At 51.8% G+C, this 22,550-nt stretch overlaps 1 protein-coding gene across 7 annotated transcripts in view; it reads right to left on the bottom strand.

Annotated features, from left to right (window-relative positions):
* The window catches only part of bnc2 (basonuclin zinc finger protein 2), a 119,360-nt gene that overhangs the window by 30,134 nt on the left and 66,676 nt on the right, over positions 1–22,550 (bottom strand). For all 7 annotated transcript variants that reach the window (XM_029850434.1, XM_029850428.1, XM_029850433.1 and 4 more), the window contains 2 exons: positions 3,726–3,828; positions 2,429–2,664 (listed from right to left, as the gene is read on the bottom strand). In XM_029850434.1, the coding sequence (XP_029706294.1) occupies positions 2,429–2,664; positions 3,726–3,828 (339 nt within the window). The remainder of the gene's footprint in view (positions 1–2,428; positions 2,665–3,725; positions 3,829–22,550) is intronic.

The raw sequence follows: 22,550 nt of genomic DNA, 5'->3' as shown, positions 1-22,550 counted from the left end.
AAACAGACACACAGATGACTTCATTTATCACCGTCATGAGAAAACCTCGCAACATAAATTTTGATATTTCTCATATTACTAACTGTGTAAAAAAGTGACCCCCGAACTTTTCCGACGCTCGCAGATGTAAAAATAGATTTCATTTAACCCCTGAGTGAGCCTCTCCCTCTGCTCTGAGTGCAAGTCTGAAAACTCCTACCTGCCTGAACGCATCGTTCTCCCAGCACAGACTGGGGTCCTGGCCCGGCTACAAATGGGGAACGCAGACAAAGGCATCTGTTCATTTTAATGGCTATTGATGTCACATTTGAGGCGTCTCCTTTACAAATAGGACTTCCAACAGCTCGATGAGCCAATGAGCTTTTAATAAAACGGATTAATCTGGTCGATTTAGCGTTACAAAGGTAAATTGCAAAGTGCGCAGGCGTTTAGTCACACCTCCGGACCTTTTCTGGTCTGCAGTCAATGACAGAAACGATGGGGTCGACTTTTTTTTCCTGGTAATTTGAACAGATTCTCTGCTTTATTATTTTCTTATTTTCATTTTTAGCTGCTTTACATTGACCGCCATCGATATGGAAGCTAACAAACGCTGCAAACAGGCCATAATCGAGCCTTTCTCAGGTCGGCGGGTGCCACGGACGCTGGAACCTGAACACAGACAGCCATTCCAGGAGTGGATTACGTGATCCTGGTGTTTAAATATCGAGGATGCCTCCGTAGGCTCTGCTCTGAATTAGGCTGGCGGACAGAAGGAACGCTGAGGCGGACGCGTCTGTGTTTCGCCATTTCTCACGTCCCTGTATCCCCCCCCCCCGCCGCCGCCATTGCCTGCCTGTCACACGTTAGACGAGCTGCAGGTTCGACATAAATAACACACACAGTGTAAAACAATGTTCTAAATCAGCCTCATCGAGTAGTTCGCATTTATTCGCTGAATAATTACAGAAATCTCTCGTTAAGATAGGAATTAACTCGCCCCCCCCGTGGCCTAAACGCTTATATTTCAAAGCCTAAATCGGTAAAAGTGAACATTTGACAGCCAGGATCAGGGAAACGTAATTTCTCCTCAAACAACGTCCCGTGACATCAATCTAAAAAGAGACAATTTATTACCTATCATAAAGCGTTCCGTTAGCTCCGTTTTAGCTCTCATTTAGCGCGGAGCGGTAGCCGGGAACACGCCGCTGACACAAAGCGTTGCCCCGAGGCTCCGGGAAGATGATTGAATTTCATAGCTACTTACAGGCTAATAGGGCCGCACAATGACTACTTACTGTCCTTAAGTGACTAGCTGCTTCTCGACAGCCGCGGCCCCTTTGAAGCCCTTCTGAGGAGATCTAGCGGATTTAGGCAGTAGCGTGACATGAGCGCGAGCAGCTGAGCAACCGGACTCACTATTAGAACCAGCTGATGTAAACAGGGCGCTCGGCTTCTCGGGGGGAGTAAGAAAAACGGTGAGAAATGATGTCGGAGCGGATGCTGATTATTGAATTAGTCCAAAATGAAAGTAGCCGGACACAGTTTTTGCTAATCAGTAATTTCAGTTATTGCTTATTCGAGCAAAATGGGAAATATGCTCGGAATAGTTTTTGTTTTTTTTAACCAAGTGTTTCTGGGAAATTAACACCGATTTATTTGGCGTTTTGTAGAGCAACCTGATGCTAATTTAATCAATACATTTTTTTGATAACGTTGAGAATCTGCCTAATAATAAATGTCAGAAGTAAATATTAATGAATTAAGAAATGTAAAATTTGTAAAACCGATATTTCCATTTATAAGGCATTATTAATCTCTCTATCTGCATTCCTGTGCGTGCATGTGTGTGTGTGTGTGTGTGTGTGCTCATTCCTTCAGATGCAGTTTCCACATACTAACCACCTCTTCAACCATGTTGTTCCACTTACAACTTTAACTATAGGCACATACAAATAGGTACATGTTCTCTCTCTCTCTCTCTCTCTCTCTCTCTCTCTCTCTCTCTCACACACACACACACACACACACACACACACAGACAAACACACACAGAAAGAGAGAGCTAACCACATGCACATGTTCACTCACTCTTAACTAATTTGTTCAGGAACACTTTGGTTTGGGTTTCAACACCCAAACCTCTGGACCTTTGATTGAGAAATGTGCTTGAGTGCAATTATATGGGAGGGAGCGGCGGAGGGAAGCACAGGCGGAGAAAACAAACACGCCGCCGCGGTTTTATAGCTTGCTGGCGTGACATTTTCTCCAACTTTTCCGTACCCTTTCTGTTTTTCAGGTGGGTGGGGGCGCATGGCCAAGTGGCCGTCAGGCTGGGGAAAATGTGGTGGAAGGGTTTGAGGTGCTCGAGGCTTTTTTCTGTGGACGCCGTCCCCACGTTTGCTAACACCCCTAAAATTTGGGCCGGTCCTGGTCTTGGCTCACTCACCTGCAGTATGTAGCCCCTGACGTAGTCACGGAGGGTCCAGCCCAGGCCGTGCAGGATGTGCAGCACCTCCTCCTGCTTCAGCACGGAGAAGAGGCGGTCCAGGAGGATCTTGAGCCGCACCGGGATGGCCTGGGTGCCGTACAGCATCAGGCTGCTGATGTCGAACACCACGTTGGACTGGACGATTTCCACCTGCGTCGGGTGGTACAGGTGCTGGGTGCTCAGCTTGTCCAGGGCTGTGTAGGGAGGGGGGAATGGGCACACACACACACACACACACCATTAATGACTATCAAGGTGCTCATGCGGAGCCTCGTTTAGAAGCTGCTGCACGGTCAGCACAAGCCGATAACAGCATATCAATCAGATTAAAGCAATGACAATAATCAGATTATCTGCTTTTCTTCTGATTTAATGTGATCTCCTTCACATTTACGATGACCTTGCATCCCGCTTTCTTCTCCTCCTCTGTCCGCTTTTCACACTGCACGCTGTAAAACAAACGGGCCAAGTGTTCCCGCTCCTCCTTGCTTTGTCCCGGGATGTTTTCCTCAGATTGCATCTGCTAACGCGCAGCTAGCATGTCGGCTATTCCTCAGCGAACACAGCGGAACACGCCTCCTGACATCCTCAGTCACCCCTTCCCCTTCTCTCCGCTCAAACCATCTTTTTCTTCCCTTCTATCTCAATCCCTCTGTTCTGCCTTACCTCATGCAGCCCCCCCCCACCTCCCCCTCTTTCCCCCTGCCTGTCTGGGTGACACCTGGTCGGGTCTCTCTCTGATCCCGGGACAGCTTTTTTCCTTGCCGAGGAGGGGCTCGCCTGACAACACAGCGCAGGCAGACACGGACATAATAAAAAATGAAAAACAGCTTGTCAGAGACTCTGCCAGTGTCGACATGAAATGAAAAGTGGGGAGGGGGGGGCAGAGACGGCTGCCTGACAGTTCAGAGAGAGATTAAAAATAGCCAATGAGGTCCTGGGCGAGTCGCTGAGAGGCCCACGGCCCGTCTTTGACGCGAGCCAAACAGGTGTTTTCCTTTTAATCACCCCATCTCCACCCCTTTGTACTCCTCCCGCTCTGCTAGAAAAACTCTTTACGTGTGGTCTCTCGCCTCCTCATCTGCGTTGCGGTCGCATTCCTCCTCCTTTTTGATCTGCCGTGTAAAAACACAACTTCCAAAGCCGCTAAACTGAACCGTGGCAACCGAAAAAGACTCACGCAAAGGACTTTTTATTTAACTTCCACCACCTAATGGTGGCATTAAATAAAAGAACACAGGTGTTCATGACTTACCGTGGGCTACCCAGCCGTGTTTGCACTGGTCACATGTCCGTAGGTGAATCTTCCCGGGCTGGAAACACTCGCACGTGCAGTTGACCAGTGTGCACCGGATGGCCTGCCGAGACAGGAAGAGAAGCGACGTCAAAAGAGACGACGCAAAATCACGTGCACCAGAACTGTCTGAAGCGGCAGCCCTTAAAAAGTGACACTTTACAAATGAACAACAGTGGTAGGAACACACACCAACACCAAACTACGATTTCAGCAACTGCATCTCCCAGAATTCCTTCCTGCGAACGCAGAAATCAAACTTGTTTTGACTGCGGCTCCATTAGTCAGCCGCACTCAGCCTGACCCCGGGAAGCTTTTAGTACCGAGAGGTTAAGTGTCCAGACTTGACGCGGCATCATCATCGGAGGCCTCTACGAATAAATAAACCCCTCCCGACTCAGGTGCAGTTTGCGGCACTTCCTTTAATCTGCCTCGCGTTTTTCACGGTTCTATTTTCAACGGCGCGGAGGAAATGAATGATACACACAGAAATGTGCACAAATGAACACAGCTTCTTCATCCAAATGAGCGTCGCAGCTGGGAGCCGTAAATTTTACTCTCATGCGCCGAAACCAGAAAAACGGAACGAGAGGAGTGAACGAGGAGCAAAGGAGCCAGCGCCATGAATCTCCATAAGCCGTGGCAGGACTTTGTTTATCAGACATTTTTTGCGATATCGAGATGAATTGATGTGCAAAGTGAGCAGCAGCTGTAGGAGGGGCGGGGAGACATTTACACTCCTGAAGAAACGCACACTTATCCTTCAAATATCAAATAATTCATTTCCTCTGCGTTAGCATGCGCTAGCCGTCCGCCGCTGACCTCTAAATTTCATTTTTTTTAAATCGGCGGGATAAATGAGACGAGTTTGACAAGAGGCGCATACGAGGCCGAGTCCCTGCCTGTGTGTTTAGATGGACAAATCCTGAACTCATCACGCAGCAGGTTCCGTTTCGGAGCAACGTGTCAACGTACGGTCCGCTAAGTGCGCTATCTCGCCGTATTCCGTGACAATAAAGTGACACTGATCCGATCACAAAGGTTGCAGGCGCAGAAATCAATATTTCACAATATCAGAGGCAGCCAGCACTTGCAGATAGAGCAGAGGAAGCAGAGAGCAGGCAGAGGTCAACGTTTCTGGTCTTCATTTACGTTTCACACCAACCGGCGAACATTTATCCGCTAGCTGCTCACCAGCAGTAAATAACCCAGCCAGTGGATTAGCCCAAAATCCTGTAATTCCACATGTAACGCTCACTTTGCTCATAATCTACTAAAGGACCATAAAATCTAGCAGAATCCGCCCTCGCTCACCCTAAGGTGTTGTAAACCAGATTAGCAAGTGGAGGTGTCAAAGCCAGCATGGGCTAATCCAAGATTAAACACAACATTACACCGCTCCGACCGCGTTACCTCGCCGCTTGACACCGAACGAGACAGGAGAGAGAGATTATTCGGCTCGACGGCGATTTTAAGCCTTCCAGGTGCAGGCACGGCAATCCGCAACGTCTCAGAGGATTACACGCCGGCGCGCCGCACGTGGAGATGATGGCGAGGCCACGCCGCCAGTTCTGCCCAAAAGCGTCCCCACTTCTGTCCTGTCCCTTGACAAATGTCCTTCTTGACTGTTGTCTCCTGTTTTTGCCTTCTAAATAAAAACATTACGCCATTACCCAGGGAATGATTTGGCCTGTTTCAGACTTTGTGGTCTCCCCTTTTTTTACTGAAATTTAGCGGCGTGATGTCACCCCTCCTTAATTAGCACTCCGCGCGGCGGCAACAGCACCCGACACAAATAAACAATTACAAATATCAAATGTGCCTCCTCTGTTTACGAGCTGCGGCCTGACAGCTGACAAGATAGTTAAGGGGCGTCTAATACGGCAATTAGAGCACGCCACTGTCTGCGAGGCTGCCGCTGTGACAAGGCGCCCTCTAATCACTGACTTATTATGCCGGCTAGCGGCACCGCTCAAATCTGGCCCATTAAGCAGACAGCAGCATTAAGACACATTAAAGAAGCCCGAAACCTCGACTGAGGAGGTACTGATGGGATAAATGGGAAGGGAGGGGGCTGCGCCACGCCTGGTGTTTCTTAGGAATGATTTGTGCATTGTTACACATCCACATTGGAACATGCGGCAGAACGGGAACGCGGGGGATGTTTGTGATAAAAGCCATCATACGCAATCGCGAGCAGGAACTTTACGAGCCGCGGCAGACAGATGCGTCACGGATAATCCGATGATGCGAGTTTTGTCTGCATGTGTGGATCATTAGGGAAACAAGACAGTCAAAATTAAAAAGACATGTCATGGCTCTGAGGCTCAGATCCCCCCATCCCTGGGCCAGCGCTGATCTGGGTCGCGCTTGGCCGCGGTTTAACCCGCGTTGGTCAGGGACGGGTCTGGGCCCGGCGCCCACTGCTGCGCTCACACATATTTGTCACAGCAGGCCGGGGGAGGAGGCCGCGTTATCGGAGGCCCCCGGCCAGATACGCGGCATTAGTCAGCGCGCTAGCATCTCGCCAGGTTTTCCTCTGTGGCTCATGAGGAAAGTGGGTGACGGAGAGGAAGAGGACGAAAGCCGAAGCGGTTAGCGAGTGAAGGATCACTACAGCAATTAGAGCGTCGCGGTCGTCAACACCTTCTCACATCTGCTGCCCACCGTGTTTGAAAGGCATCATTTCCAGCCCTGGGGTGTGTGCGTCTCGCTGCTATGTGTTGTTTAGCTGGAGGCTTGATGTTTCGTCCATGTTTTGCTTGGCCCGCAGCCCCCGTCCCGGCCCAATTGTATAAACACTGACAGTCTGCAGAGGCCAGCGGCAGATCAGGAAGGACTCTGAATTAGCAACCTGCTGGAGGGACAGAGGGGCTGGAAAAATGTAGACTGAGATGGTTTCAACCCGCTATCTGGGAGTAGCGGAGAGAGAGTGGGAATGACAAACCACAGGGCTCCGGATCAATAGTGATCCATGCAAATGAGTGCAACTGAGCCGAGCACGAAACACACAGACAGAGACGGCCCCTTGGCCACTACCGAACCAAAGAGCTGAGCTTGATCCTAAACTAACATCCTGTACAACTGTATTACTTGTCTGTCATTTTTTTTTTTAAAGTTGACTTTATGACCATATGCTATCGAAAAGTGCTATTAAACAGTCCCTGCTGACAGCGGACAACGGAAAGCAACCCCACAGCTGCTGGGGATTGTTCCGGGTGGGGATTGTTCCTCCTCCTTTAATTGAAACCTTTAGCATGTTCAACACAGCCACAGACCGCATTTCTTGTTTGGTGAGTTAAGCAAAGCCGAGTTTTAAATGAAAACCCCGTGTGCGCGCGCGCACGTGCGCTCCTCGTCTCCGCGGCGGCAGCTCGGGATCGGGATTTGTCTCTGCTTTGGGTCACTGTAAAACACTGGGAGCATCTTGTCCTCTCCTCCACCCACAAGATATTATCTCATCCTTGGGTTAGCTGCTGAAACGCCGTCCATTTCCTGCCAGAAATGTGCGGCCAATGTGTGTCGGAAAAGAGGCACAGCCGCTCCGCATGTCACGCAGCCAGGCCGCGGCTCCGTCAGATAGATCAGGACTTCACAGCGTCCATATTGGAAACAGGTGACAAATAAAACAAGCCGAATAAAGAAAGTCTTTGTAGTCAGACGTAGCACGCCACGAAACACAGGGGAGCAAATACCTCGTGCCAAGCCTAATTTTTGCCTTTCTGATTTGTTCATTGGATGTGACTCCAAATAGCTTTCTTGCCTCGCAAAATGAGACAAAATAAACAACGACTGCACACATTTGCGCCGGCTTAATAGCGGGAACGTTGCGCCGCGTCAGGGAAAAGTGGAGCCGACTGAAAGGAGCAGTGTCCTCCCGCTGGAATCCCCACGGCCCCTCTTCCGTGTCAGCTCTGGTTCTGGGCGCGGCGGATGGCAGCAGCGGAGCCAGAGGTCCCTGTCCTTTGTGCAGCTGTGCATCTGGGCTCTGACACGGGGGCAGAGCGACCAGAGCTATGCTAATGGGAACCAAATGGGGCGTGAGTCCCCGGTGGATTACAGAAGGAGGAGAGAAGCATGTGTTTTCATGTATGTATGCACAGCCAGGGCGAGTTGCCTCGCTCCTCTCCTCAACTCGGACCAATTGGCGCCGTCGCCTCGCTCGTTCGCACGCCGAGCTGAGCGAACGCTGCTCGCAACAAACTTGAATGATGAGGAATCAACCAAACCTGGTGCTGGTGTTGCCAGGGAAACCCAAAGTTTCCAAGAGGACATTTCCTGCTACCGGTGGAGTTTGAGAGATTGGTCCAAATAAGACACAGTGAGCAGGTAATAGTGCACGTGTACCCATAAAAACGCCTTATCAAATCTCTTCTTCCCGGCATCACTAATCGCCACCATAAATCTGGACCTCAGAAGGAACCGCGGAGATGTGATATCATCACCCTGCGTCCCCCTCCGATGACGTCCACTCTAAACTTTGACCGGAGGGTTCGACGGTGTCTTTACGTGTCAGATATGAGGAACGCCTCGCTCCGGTTCGCGCCGGCATTCCCTCTTCCCTTTGAAACGGTGGCGGGAAAGTGCGTTTCCTGGCGGGGAGCGCCGCCCTGATACATTCTGAAGTCGGGTGGATGACTAAACTCTCAGCACGACTCCATCACATGATAGATACCCGCCTGTGCTTCAGGACCGTCACGCTCGCTTACGTGGTGGTCGGCTAAAGGACCCAGCTGGTTTTGATAGAGAGCGAGAGAGAGGGGAGCAAACCACCATGAGGCAGGAGTAGAACCAAAAACCTGCGCTCCAGCCGTCCTATGGTATGTTCTCTATCTGCATAGAGCCTATGGAGGAAGAGCTGCATCATGGTTTAACGCTGGACTACTGTGGGTTCAAACCCCGAGGGGCAGCGGGTTTCTTCTTCTGCAGACAGCAGGTCCAGCCAGAGGCCCCCGGCTCGAGGCCCCCGGCTCGAGGCCCCCGGCTCGAGGCCCCCGGCTCGAGGCCCCCGGCTCCTCTCAACCCTCCTCAAAGCGTTTCCCCAGCCGGACGGTTTCATCCGTCTGCCCGGCGACAGACCTCAAGGGTGCACAGGCTCCAGGCCAGGTTCAAACAAGATGGCTGGGAGGGAAAAGGAAGGGAGAAGAAGGTGAAGGGAGGTGGCAAGGGAGCGCAGGGGGTAGGTATGCGTGGTGGGGAGGGGGGGGGGCTGCATTAGAAAGGTGGGGAGGACGTAGAGGAGGGAGAGGAAAGGTGACGAGGGGGGAGCAGGAAAGATGAGAGATTTTATTATATTAGGTGTTATTGACGGGCGCCCGGACAGCAAGCGAAAGGGGAATCAAAGCGCTCCCTCTTGGGGGGGGGGGGGTCGACGCACGGGGGCAAACCGCCGATCCCTGTCCTACCGGGCGCGTCCGGTCGCCGCAACTTGTACGAGAGCACGCCAAATCCAGATAGAACGGAGGTGGGAGGATCTGAAGTCTGATACGAGAAGGGGAGGGCGAATAAAAGAAGGGAAGAAAATTCAGTGGGGGGGGGGGGGGGGGTGTAAAAATAGAGAAAGAAGCCGACCGACAACATCAACCTTCTTCTCTACCAGAGAAGAATTTGTAAGAGCTTACACATATTGCTGACCCCTGACTGCGCGGGGACATCTCCTTGGCAATCACCCGCTAGCGTGGGCGATGCAGCTCTCTTCCTCTCACACACACACACACACGCACACGCACACACACGCGCGCGCGCGCGTGCGGAGTTCAGACGTGATGAGACGACAGGAGTCGTGCTGAGCCTCCCCCAAACTCCCATTTAGTCATCGCGCCGGTCTGGGGTGGGACCGTGGACCTCTCCGAAGACTCACCAGCACTCACACATTTCTCCCACATTCCCTCTCATGCGAACATGTGCTCACACACCGAGCACGCGCACGTGCGCGCGCGGTGAATTCCCCTACTCAGAGCAGCTCCCAGCTGGAGGAGCCTTGGAAGAGTTCCTGGATGTAATCTCACCAATCGCTTCTTTTTTTCTTCGTTTTTTTTTTTTTTTTTTAATTTTCCTTGAAAATGTTTAATACAGAAAACAGTCGGCGTTAATTTCGGCGAGCGACCTCCAGATTTTGGAGACGCAATTTTCTCTTTTTTTTCCCTTTTTTCTTTTTTTAAACTGCACAGAGCTTTAGCGGAGAGCGACTGGCCGGTTTTCAAGGCGCACGAGCGGCCGGTGATGTTTGTTTCTTTCCTCGGAGCTTTGCTCAAACAGCGTGACGGCGCGGCGGTTCACGTGTAAACAGCCGGGCCTGCGCACGAGCGCGAGTGCAAACACACAATTACGCTGCAGTGGCTGATTTGAGAAATCTCCCGCAACAGCACATCACCAAAGGTCACCTGGGTGGCAGATATCTACGAGTGTGTGCAGCCATTTACCTTCGCCTGCATCGTGAGGAGAGTCACTATTCCTGATTCCTGATTCCTGATTCCTGATTCCCGATTCCTGATTCCCTCTTTAGATCAAACTCCTGAAGAAACAGCTGGAACTTTTGCTCGTTTTTACAGGCTCGAGAAAATGACACAGAAAGAGCAGAAGACATAGATACAGACGGAGGGGGGGGGGGACGCATTATTCAGCCAATGGCGACGGGACGGCAGCGACAAGTGTCACTCCCAGAGCCACACGGTGAGCCTTAGTGTGTGTGTGTGTGTGTGTGTGTGTGTGTGTGTGTGTGTGTGCGTGTGTGTGTGTGCGTGTGTGTGTGTGTGTGTGACCAAAGGAAAGTCTGTCTGGGTGATTTAGTCTTTATCTGTCTTACAAAGTTCACTGATAGGGGGGCTGAAGTGGAGGCTAGACGGTGCTCCGGGAGCAGGGGTCAAAGGGAAGACGCGGGGCAGGTCGGACGGGGCGGGACGGAGACGGCGAGATCCACGAAGCCGCCGATCCGTTCTCGGGATCCCGGCATCGGTATCAGTCCTCATTCCTAACTTGGACACATGGTGACGGACCTTTTTATTGATGTGCGACCAGAGCAGTTAATGAGCGGCATGTTTCTCTTCCACTTGGATCCCTCCAGCCCCCCCCCCCACCCACCCTACCCCCCACCACCCCGGAATACCTCTCACCCTTCCATATTTATAATTTTACCACATCCTAACAATAACACAGCCAGCGCTGGGCCCAAAACACGCAGGCTAATGAATCTCATGCCTTTACCACGGTAAAATGGCCAGTAAGTACTACCAGCTGCGACACTCTTCCCAGCTCTCCCAGTCCCCCCCACCCCCACCCCCCCATCTCCTTGGCAGTGGCACTGAGGTCGGGAGTACAGGGGTGAGGCGTGAGAGGGGGAGCCGGGTGAGAGCAGACACATCTGAGTGCAGCTGGACCAGGATTGAGGGAGAGAGAGGGAGAGAGAGCGGGGTGGGGGACAAAGAGGAGAAGTATGGGGGGGGGGGGGGTAAGACCGCAAGTCTCCGTGTTTCCAGCTGCCTTTCTCAGGGGCTCGGTTTTCTTTCCCTCCTCTTGCTTTTCTTTTTTTTTCGCAAGGCCCTCCTGGTCCCAGCTTACTCCAAAAAATATTGCAAACACACACACACACACACACACACACACACACACATAGACAAGCATTCATGCGCTCGGCGGCCCGCCGCCCCTCCATCCCTCACATTGGGCCATCTTTGTTTGGACAGGGCTCAGGAGTTCCAGAAAAGCTCTCTCAGATGTGCTGAAGTAAGGGAAAAACAAAACAAACCGGCCCTCGCACTCACACACTCCCAGCTCGCCCCGGCGCACACTCAGACGCCGCTCGCGCTCGCCAGTATCGCCGTACCCACACGCGCGTCTCACGTATGTGACGGGGAAATGCTGCCCTGTGTGTATGTGTGTGTGTGTGTGTGTGTGTGTGCGTGTGTGTGTCCCGGGCTGGGATCACAGTACCGGGGCAGGCCCGAAACATACCTCGACATGTGTTACCTCTTTGTAATATTGACTTTGTTACAGCTATACGAGTGGGAGAGCGGAGCCCAGGGCCCAGGACGTGGAGGACCGGGGGCCCCCGAGTTTGCTAAAAAACAAATAACTCGGCGAGTTTCAAATACCGAGGCCGCGGTTCCACAAAGGCGATCTGGAAAACAGGTCGGCATCAACGGAAGCTGTATTAAAGCCGCCGCCGACCTTCACGGGTTCGCTCTCTAAATGAGGAACATTATTGGTCGAAATCCATTTCTGCAGCCGTGGGATGCGGTTCTGGCTGCCAGGTCGGAGTGTGCAGCCGGCGTGCGGATATGGGAAGAAAAAAAAAAAGAGGAGGAAAACACAAATAAAGATAAGCAAGATAAAGGAAAGGCGCTAAATATTTGATAGCTTAGCAGAAAGCAAAGATTGCTAATCATTCTGTTTCCTGAGAGTTTGAATCCCGTCTCGTCCGTCTCCCCAGCGATGACTCTGCTTATACATTTGAATAATGAAGGCGAGTCATTTGAATATTCCCTCTGTATTAAAGAAAAGTGGGTTTTTACACGATGCAGCAATATTAGCCATGTTAATTGGGCTCTTTGGACTTTCCCAATAGAAAGGCTAAATTAATTACTTATGTCGACAAAATGTCAGACACGCCGATCTAATAGCTACAACTGTTGTTCTCGCTCGTGCATCTTCCTCGGGTGTGTGTCTGCGCGATGTGAGACGACTCTCGGCGTCCACCTAATGAAGAAGACGGAATGTGTGTGTGTGTGTGGGGGGGGGGGGGGGGGGGGGTCTGACATCCTCTCTGTGTTTCAAGGGTGGCTCTGGAGAGCCCTCCAGTCTTCATCCCCCTCATGCTAATCAGCCACTTCAGTATTGACTGTTTGTCTTTGCAAGAGCTGGTGCTAGCTACACACACACACACACACACACACACATTTGTACATGTGAGACTGAACTATTTGCAGGACAGCAGCTTTGAAGCTCCACATTATTGTTAGCTCGTGTCTGTTTTTAGCCGCTATCAGCGCATTTTACTGCATTACAAAGATGTGACACGCAAACGCGCCGCTAACAGCTACACGTGACCGTCAGCCGTGCACACACACACACACACACACACGTGCACGGCAAGTTAGCCGAGGCCTGCTGATGCCATGTTTCAGACCAAACCTTGAAGTGGAAATGAGCTTCCTCGCTCTCACAACCGGCCCGTTCTCACAGCGTCAGCAAACGCCGCCACCTCGCCGAAGAAACACAGATGCCCCCCCCCCCCCCCCATCCCACCCAGCCCCCCCCCCCCCAAACCCACCCAGCCCTGTGGTCAGCGCACAGGATGAATTCACTTTAGGTCCAAAGTAAGAGGATCGCGTCTGGCTTTTTTCAGCGGGATAAAAAGGTGGTTGAACTCTTGGAGGAGAGGAAACGTTAATGTGCTCTCAATATTTGAGTCTTTTAGCCAGAAACCTTTTAGATATACTTCCAACCGAGGACTTATTTATGGTTATTTGCATTAAATCATATATTCTATTTAGAACTCATCTACCAGAGACCTAATTATTGCGGCTGCCCCCCCCCCTTATTAGCAGTAGTGCTACGATGCCGGACGTGTGCAGGCATCTGCAGTGTGTTTGAACCTGCACCAGCACCTGAGGCTCCGTCCCCAGCCGTCCGCGGCGCGCTGAGCGACAGCTGTACGGCGTTGCCGCGGCGATAGGCATCATCAGCTTGCTACAGACTAATTGGTCCGCCGCGCTCTTCTGAGTGGCCCCGCTAATTAATTAGAAAGGCAGTGGAGCTGAAATTTTTAATCAGGACAGCAGACTCTCCACCGAGCGGGGGGGAAAGGAATCCGCCACATCGCCCCCATCATCCCACGTAATCCACCTGACACTGATCCCCCACACTGTCATGTGGGAATGTGTTTTGTGTTTAGGAATTCACAGGATCCGACCTGGGAATAGGAGGAAAAGTCAAAACATTCATTTCTATTCAGGAATTCTGTCCGAGTCTCAGAAAAAAAATAATTTTCTCGCGTTTCTTTTGGTGTAAACTGCGACAAATCTAACAGACTGGAGGAAAACTGGTTTTAACTGGTCCCGCAAATGCCCCACCAAGGGGAAACGTCCTCCAACGTCCACCTCTCGACCCTTTTTGGCCACATTAACGTCCATCTTAACGCCCGCTCTTATCAGCCCGCCGCTTTAGCCAAAATAAACAGGCGCCGCCCTTTTATTGCTTTGTTTTCATAGGTCGTTAGGGGAAGGAGAAAAGACACATTGATTAGTTTTCCAGACCACTGGATCATTGTTGTGTTATGACTATCATCATTAAGTTTCATTAAGGCTGCGGTGGTTCATGTTTGGAGACGATGAAGCTGTTGCAGCCAAGCCGGGTTGGCAGATGGCGCAATACCGTGGAATGTGCGGAAGCCGGGACTGATGGGCGAACACGGGTTCGATGGAGTTTGTCAGGTAGGCAAAAAAGAGCTGCGAAAGTGGGACAGTCCTGCTTTGATTCAAAGCACATTAAAGGAAGCCAAATGAGAGTCGCTGGTCCACTTAGCTTTGCTCTGGAACTGCACATATGCTCCCAAAGCTAGAAGGAACTGGCTCTGTCACCAGACTAATTAGCATGTGTTAGCTACTTAGTGAGAGGGCGGCCTTCTGTGATGTGTACTGAAGTGGAGTAAAATGCTGGGGCAAGGACTGTGCTAATGGCCCACTTCCTCCCTACGGAGAGCCTCCCTGCAGCCCCACACGTGCTGGCATCGGTGCAGCCACGGGGCACCCACGGTGCCACGGGCACAGGCGGGTGCGCTGGAAAAAGGTCTGGTTTGGCTGCCTCCATTTTCACGCCACGCTGAACTCTCTGGGTGTGATGCTCTGCGATGCAACAGCAGGTGGCTGTGACACCCACCGGCACACATGCACGCACGCACACGAGCAAACCGAGAGTGACGTGCAGGCTAACAGACCCATCAGCCAATGAAATAGCTTAGTCAGCTGGGGCCAATGCGCTAGGCTAGCTGTCTGGCAACGGTGGATGCATTATTTACAGGAGGAACTGGGGCATTAGCAAGTTCTTTGGCACTCGGCTAGCACGTTTAGGCGACGTGCACCGGCGGCGAGCGAGTGTATCTCTGTCTGTGTGAGTAAACAAACAGTGGGGACATGATGTGACAGAGCAAACGGCATGCCGCACACACTCACACATACACACACGCAGACCCGTGCAGGCTCATCAGGGAGCCGGGGGAGAGCGGGCGGAAAGAGGAGGGGTGGGTGGCATCCATATTTATAGGGCTTTTCTAGCATTTGTCCCCAGGCCAAATGCTGTGACTACACTCAGCTAATGTCAGAACAGCACTTAACCAGGCATTTCCAGTATGTGATGGGCAGTAGGGAATACCTGGGATAGATACAAGGCAAGACCCACAAAAAACAAGGATGGAAACAAGAGGAATGCAGCCGCGCACTGCTAATGTCTCAGAAGCTTAGAAGACCCTATCAACCATTAGCACATTCAAATAAATGACTATTAAATGTCCATTAAAAGTTCCTCTTTTTTTGGCTTTAACAACTTTTGTGTGTTTTATCTGACTTGCAAGCCCCCTCCCCCAGCACAAATGTTGCTGTCTACTAACACGGCTACGTTAGCCACTGACGTTAGCACTCAGGGCGATATTGGATATCTACTCAGGCCACAGTCGATGTTGGAGAGATGGCAATCAAGCGCTTTCGAAGGCATGAGGGGGGAAAGGAGCTGTCATGTTGTGGGTATCTTTAGATGTTCCTGCATTTCAGCATACCTGTTGACACGGGTCAAAATGCTTCCCCCCGCCCTCGCTGGATTTATGCGAGGTGAGAGTGACAAGTGGCCTCTTTGCTAGCTTGTCTGGAATATGAGGAACGGCCTGCTGCGCTCTGGTCACCTGTCCACACGTTTATCATGTGTCAGGCCGGGCATTCGGGGCACGTCCGCCTTCACCCCAGGCCCGCGCGGAGTGATATCCCCAAAGAGAGGTGGATGAGTGGATAAAGTAGCTCCTTTTAGCACGATCTGTCATTATCTCAAGCGGCTTGTAATCGTTTTGTGCTTCCCCCAAGAGCAGAGGGGCTAACTGCGCAGGCTAACGTTTATTCGCTTGGCCACTGCCAGTTGTCGGACTATGTTTTCAAGGAGGTGCAATAAACATTTTTGCCATTTCAAATGCTCGGGCCACTGTGGCAAAAACTACAAGGTCCCAAAGGAAGCCGACTGTCATCGCAAGGCAAAGGGTCGAGGTTTTCTGTTGTCGCGCGTCAGTTCACAGCAGGTTTGGTGGGTTCGTTGGGTTTGTGAAGCCCTCCGAAATAACAAAGCCAAAGTAATTAGCAATTAACGCGGACCAGATTTCAACAGAGGCCATCTGAGCAAAGATGTCTCAGAGGCTAATGAGGAAGAGGCCTCACTCTTAGCTGGGAATGAAGGATGAAGCTAGCAAAACACACGTATTTCTACCCCTGACGTGGTTTTGATGCTATCCCGGCTCGGCGGTAGAGGCAAACACGCCACATAAACCCCCTTGCACCCACATTATTAGCATCACCATATCTGGGCCTGGCTGAAGCGGAGACGAATAATGTGTGTTGGGAGAGTGTAAAATTAGAACCAAAAGCAATGCTGCTCTTTAAATCCACTTCCCAAGTCCCCGCTTCCTCCCTTATAGCCGAGCTTACGATGTCAGACGCTAATAAGCCAGCTAATTCAATTAGGGCTCCGCTTCTTTGAGGGGGGAAAAAAAGAGACTTTGTGAACAGATTCCGTTATAACTCTACACAGAGCGCTTCATCATGAAAAAGTGGCCTCATATTCGGGAACTTGCTGCGGAGCTTGTTAGCAAAACGCTTGGATCTGAGGGAAGAGATGTGCGACTAAAGCCGGCGCTCTCAAGCGTCTGTCACCCTGATCTAACCGGCTCTTTGTAGCCGGAGTTTTCTCCGCCCGTCTCAGCAGCTGGGGATGATCCCCCGACGCGTAGCTGCAGGTGACAGGGAGCCCTTGTTTTTAGCGTTGCTGTTGTTGTTGTTGTCAAGGCCTGATGGAGCCTCCACATTAAAAACACGTCTCCTGAGCGGCGGCGGCGGCGGCGGCTCTTCCGCTTCCTTCCTGTCAAACGCCGCGATTGCAGCAACAGGAGCCGATCTGTCACTCCTCTGCCTTTTTGTTGGCACTTTCCCTCTTGCTAGGAGTTTCCTACCCCCCCCCCCCCCCCCCTCACATTCTCCCTTTTATGACCAGCCTTTTCTTTTCTCTGCTCCTCTAACCCCCCCCACCTTCCCCCGACTTATAGATCTGAGTTGGGTCTCAGGAGGAAAATACAAGTCAAGCCATTGTCATTTCAAACAGCGTGATAACCAGACACTGGGCTGCCCACTGACAACTCAGGGGAACTGGCCCTGGCTTTGACTGTTTGCCCCCCCCCCTTTTTTTTTTTTACTGAATGCTCCCTCTCTCTTTCCCCCCCCCCTCCTCTTTTCTCCAGCTCACCTCCTGTCTCTTCCTCCTCCTCTTCCTCCTCCAGAGATTCGGTAACTCCTTGTTTGTTGCCTGCCGCCGCCGCCTTGCATCCTCTCCTATCTGTGCCGAGGGGGGGCCGGGGGGAATAGTTGTCTTGGCGTGCGTACCAAGGTCAGCGCTCTCCACATGACAGTTCCCTGCCTCCCGACAAGGCGGGAAATCAATACTTTCGGACTTGTGGCGCTGCCCTGTGTGTAACAACAACGCCGGCCGCCGCGCACCTGACACCCCCTCAGCCATCACCCCCCCAGGCCGAATCCTGGGAGCCCCGTCCACTTTTATCCCGACCCTTCATATTTCCAAGGACCTCTGTTTCGCTTCAACATGTCTGCTGGGGTGAATGACACGTGCATCTTTTAGGCGTTCCATCAGTGCCGACGCGGCTAGCTTCATCCTCGCGGCGCTAAATTAGCCAGAGGGGACAAGAGAGCAGCAGCCTAATGAGAGTACGGATGAGAGTACGGATGAGAGTATGGATTATCAGGAGCTTCCGTCTCTCTGGGAGGGTTTTTTTGTCAAATGATTTTATATTTTTTTAAAAACAGCGGTTTCGGAATAACCTCTAAGATCTCTTCCCTTTAACGGTGTTTGGTGGGAAATATACGCACACGTGCACAAAGCAGAGCCACGGGCGACATTTTTAATGCGGCCACTAAAGCCCGACATGCCTCCTTATGGCTTTTTCATGGTCGGGGGGGGGGGGGGGGGGTGGTGGGACTTTCCCTTGCACAAGGCCAATTACCGCTCCCGACCTTCAGCAGTCAAACCACGTAAAACTCCTGCTCCCGCCCCCCCCCCCCCGGAGAGGGAGCCACAATCGAGCGGCGCCCTCGGGTCTCTCCGAGGGACTCGCGCAGGCGGGCGAGTGCGACCGGACGTCCATCAACGGCGGCCGTCTCAACTACATCCTCCTGCACGCGCTTGGGCTGGAGTAAGGAGAAAGCATCAAATAAAACTGCCACTTTAATGAATTAGATATTGAGCCGTTCATTAAAAAAGATCTGATTCCCCGGAGTCAGCAGGGGATACGGGGCGTTGGGATGTAACCTGGGGATGGACGTGACTTGTTTAGAGGAGCCATAAAACACGCCGATGTGATGACTTCACGGAATTTTTGCCAGGAATGTCTGATGTTCAGGAAATCGAGTGACTTGTCTTTGTGTGTTGTTGCTTTCTGCTGCCATTGCAAGTTCTTTTCTTTTTATTCCTCCTCCTCACGCCGCTCTGCTCCTTCGGAGCACGGACGAGTAGCTCGTTGTGCTACGCCGTTGCTCTGTCGGGGCAAAAGTTTTAAAAACGGGAAATCTCCGCAGAGCACAACAAAACGGCTGGAATAGTTAGCACGTATGAAAAAGTACATCTGTGGAGGCTGAAATGTGTTTTGCTTGGCGGCGTCCCGGCGCTGCCGACCGGGGTCGGCGCGGACGCCCAAACCTGGATTCCGATTTAATTTTCAGACGTGCAAAGGTGCCCGTGTAGCTAGCACTACTCTAGGCTAGCATTAGCCGTTTATGCCATTGGAAGGCTAAGAAAGAAAGACTTTTTTCTGTGGTTGGTTTTATCTCGGGTAAGCCACCAACATCGGTCGTGTCCTTGCTTGATGGAGAGATTTACGGGCCGCCATCCTCTCCTCCTCCTCCTACCGCCCATCTTTCCCCAGATGATGGGATCTAGCATCTCCCTCCCGTTTTTTTCCTTTCTTCCACCGGGCAGCCTTTCTCATGAATTAAAAGAGGAACCATCGATTTTCCCATTGCTTAAATTTGCAACTTAATCCCCCAGATATGCCCAGAATGTACTGCTCTGTCAATAGGAGGCAGCGGCGCTGATGGAGCGGCGGCGCTGGAGAGGAGAACGACAAGACAAAGGAGAGGGAGAGCGGCTAGCTTAGCGGTTGAGCCGGGCGGTTTCTGGCACTCGTCTCAAATCCTACATTATGCCATTAGAAAATATATGTAGCTGATTAACACTGACTCAGATGAGTTACCACAAACATAACAGATCACTGAGCAGAGACACCAGGAGAATAAGAAACAGGCCCGGCCCGGTTCCTGTCCGCTGCTCCTCCAAAGAACAAAACACACACAGCATCATTATGTTTATAAGGCTAATAAACCAATCACTATTGTACATCTGCGCAGTGTAACCAGACATCCAGCCGTCCAACGATCCGATTTCATTATATAACAGAAAGTCAACACATGGAAACAAGTTGTCTGGGAGTGTGATGGAAAAAGCCCACTTGTCCCCTCTGAGTCAGGAAGTAACAGGATATCGCAGCGTCTCCCCAGGAGCAAACGAGGCAGCGCGCCCTGATCCACAAGACATGTTGTGATGTTCTCATCGGCCCCCTAATGGAGTCAGTAAATCGGCTCCTCTGCTCCGCATCAGCGCGGCGCTCCAGACGAGCGGGCCGCTTCGTCCAGACGTTGCCTTTAATTCCGCTCAAACAACTTAAAGAAGCGTTTTTGACGGATTCTTCGCCTTTTTTTGAGGAACAACTTGACATATAGAGTCCAACCCGGGGCGACCCTTGTGGATTTTGCCCTCCTCCACTTCATCTCTGGATGTAAACTCCATCCCATCAGCCTCGGGGGGGTGGGGGGGGGTGGCTGCTTGCCAGTCGCTGTGCTGATGTTGGCAGCGGATTTCCTTTGTGGCCTCAGTACTTGTGTAGGCCATAACATGATCCACACAAAGGCCATGCACACACACACACACACACACACACACACACACACACACACACACACACACACACACAGGGCGTGCATATACGCTGTGCACGCACAGCCACATATATAATTACGCATAAAATCACCGTTCTCTGGATTCATCCGGAGAAAACCCGCAGCCTCCCCGGACACAAGAGGGAAGAGAAAGAGCAGCGCACATCCTTGACGGGGTTCATCTGGTTCCAGTTTGGTGCACGTGCTCGGGTTCTATCGCAGACTTCGCCAAAGGTTCGGTTCTCCGCTCGCTGCGGAGCTAATGATGGCACATCGGGCCAGGAAGACGGTTCCTCTGCTCCGATAGGGAGAGCGGATGTTCCTCAGAGGCGCAGACGTGCTGGACATGAATGGACACGAGACGCCTGGACGGGATGATTGTCCCTCTTGTTGTCCAGCCTGAGCAGAACCCGAACTGGATCGACCACATTTACTGTTTCCCTCATTCGGTGGTGAGAGCTTGTTTCTGGGCCTCGTGCTCCTCGTGTCAACACAACAGCTCCGTCTTTTTTATTATTTCTGTGGTGCCGAATGAGCCTTTTTCCTCCAGCAGGTACAAACGACGGCTTTTAACCAGCGTTTTATGGAAATGTTTCAAATCTGTGATGGAGGACCATCGTCCCAGTAAGCCCAGTTTACCTCCTTCGCCCAGTAAACCCCCCCCTCTGCGCGTCGGTGCCAGCGGTTCCCGCAGACGACGCCTCTCCAGACAGCAAGTGTCTCTTATCCGGCTCGTTTACTTCTGATAGCTTAAATGATTTCATCACTATTAATGACGGGGACCGTGGCGCCCCGCGCGGCGTTGCCAGATGCTCGGGGACCGCCGAGCTTCCCGCTCCCGTCCCAGCACATCAGCGGCCCCCCTCCCGCGCAGTCTAATGATTGTCCTCTACATGCCCCTCACCACTCCCCCCCCCTCGGCTGCTATTGCCTCCTACGGTTGATCAGATGCATTGGAGCGCCGCACCGGCGAGGAACGCCATCAGTCATCCCATCCCAGGGCGGTGGCGAGCACCGGGACGTTGAGTGGAAGCAAGGAACGCACAAATCCGCTCTAAGCCCAGTTCCACAGCAGAGGTCAGAGGTCAGATAAAGAAGGTCAGCTGGCACCGGACCAGGCCGCCCTCAGAGGTCTGTACTTCAAACGGAATCAAACGCCCTCCGCGAGGCTGCGAGCCGCCGCCACGCCGCGGCGCCACCTTCATTAGCTCCCTCAGTAATTGCGAAGCTAATTCCGAGACAGATGCGCGGCCCCGTCCCGACGCATCGACGTGATTCCCATTCATTTGGATAATGAAAGAATTAAGCACCATTTTGCTCTGTTTCTTTCCCCGTTCCCGGCGCTCCCCCGTGCTGCCGAGCCCCGGCGTTCCGGCTAAGTAATGGCATTTTAATTCCACGTGTACCAGCGTGTCCGTGCGCCCGCGTGGCGCTCTTTTAGGAAAGCACCACGGCCTTTGTCTTTCCTGCCATTGTGGCCGATAAGCTCGGCGCGGGTCGGCTACGTGATCCGAGCAGGAAATCTCCAAGTGTAGCAGTGGTGAACTGGAACATATTACATTGTAATTACAGATCGTGGCTCCAACATGTGTTTTCGCTGTGTAACGTGCAGGTACGGTTTCCTCTCGTGTTCCGCTCTTGGAGTTTCGACAGTAACTGATTGCTGCTTTTAAGGACTGCCAAACGTCGTGCGCTGCTTTTTGTCCCGCGCAGGAATAATGGGAATAATGCTGCGGGTTCCGTTTTATTTAATCAGCCGTAATCACCTGGAATAGGAATAAGTTATTCCTGAAATAAGAACGCATTACTGCCAATTTAATACCGTTATCGTGGCTGATTTAGGTGAAACGGTTACAGGACGCCGTCGTTTGTTTATTCGCTTTTCTCGAATTTTGCAGATTGCCGGCAGGACGAGCCAAATATTCCGCGCCGGTGTGCGCACGCGCGGCCTAAACCTTCTATTGATCCCCGCGCACGTGCCTTCCCGGGGAACAGTGTGAGGATTATGCCGTTAAAGGGATCTTTCTGGTTGCAGGTATTAGGTCATTCATTTTGCTAGCTTACATATGAAAATATTGATTCTTCCCAGACACCTCGCTAGATCCTCCGTCCCAGCTGCGGACCTGCGAGGATAAATCTCACGAGCACGGAATATCGACGCGCCATTGATTTATTTGTTGGAGGATCTAATAAATAAGCAAATGTATTGAGTTATGGCTCAAGTGAACAGCGTTCTGGATTGATTTGTATGGGAACGCCGGAGGATCGTGTGATGCACAAATGTGCGCAGAAAAGTCAAAGAAGGACATTTAGATCAAGATTCCAGCACTTTTGTGGGGGGTTTTTTCCCATTTCTCGGCTTCACTGACAAACAGCTTAACGACGATTCGCTCCGTTTGTCCCGAATTTGTCATCAGGGTCAACTAAATTAATGATTCACCGCCTGGCGGGGGGACCCCCAGGTCCAGGGCCCATCTGCACACGCAGGCTAAAAATATTCAGATTACACGCGGAAACAAAGGAAGCAAATAGTGTCAGA

The sequence above is a fragment of the Takifugu rubripes genome, chromosome 17 (assembly GCF_901000725.2).
Source record: "Takifugu rubripes chromosome 17, fTakRub1.2, whole genome shotgun sequence".
Classification (NCBI taxonomy): Eukaryota; Metazoa; Chordata; class Actinopteri; order Tetraodontiformes; family Tetraodontidae; genus Takifugu; species Takifugu rubripes.
This window is presented reverse-complemented; position numbering and strand designations above follow the sequence as displayed.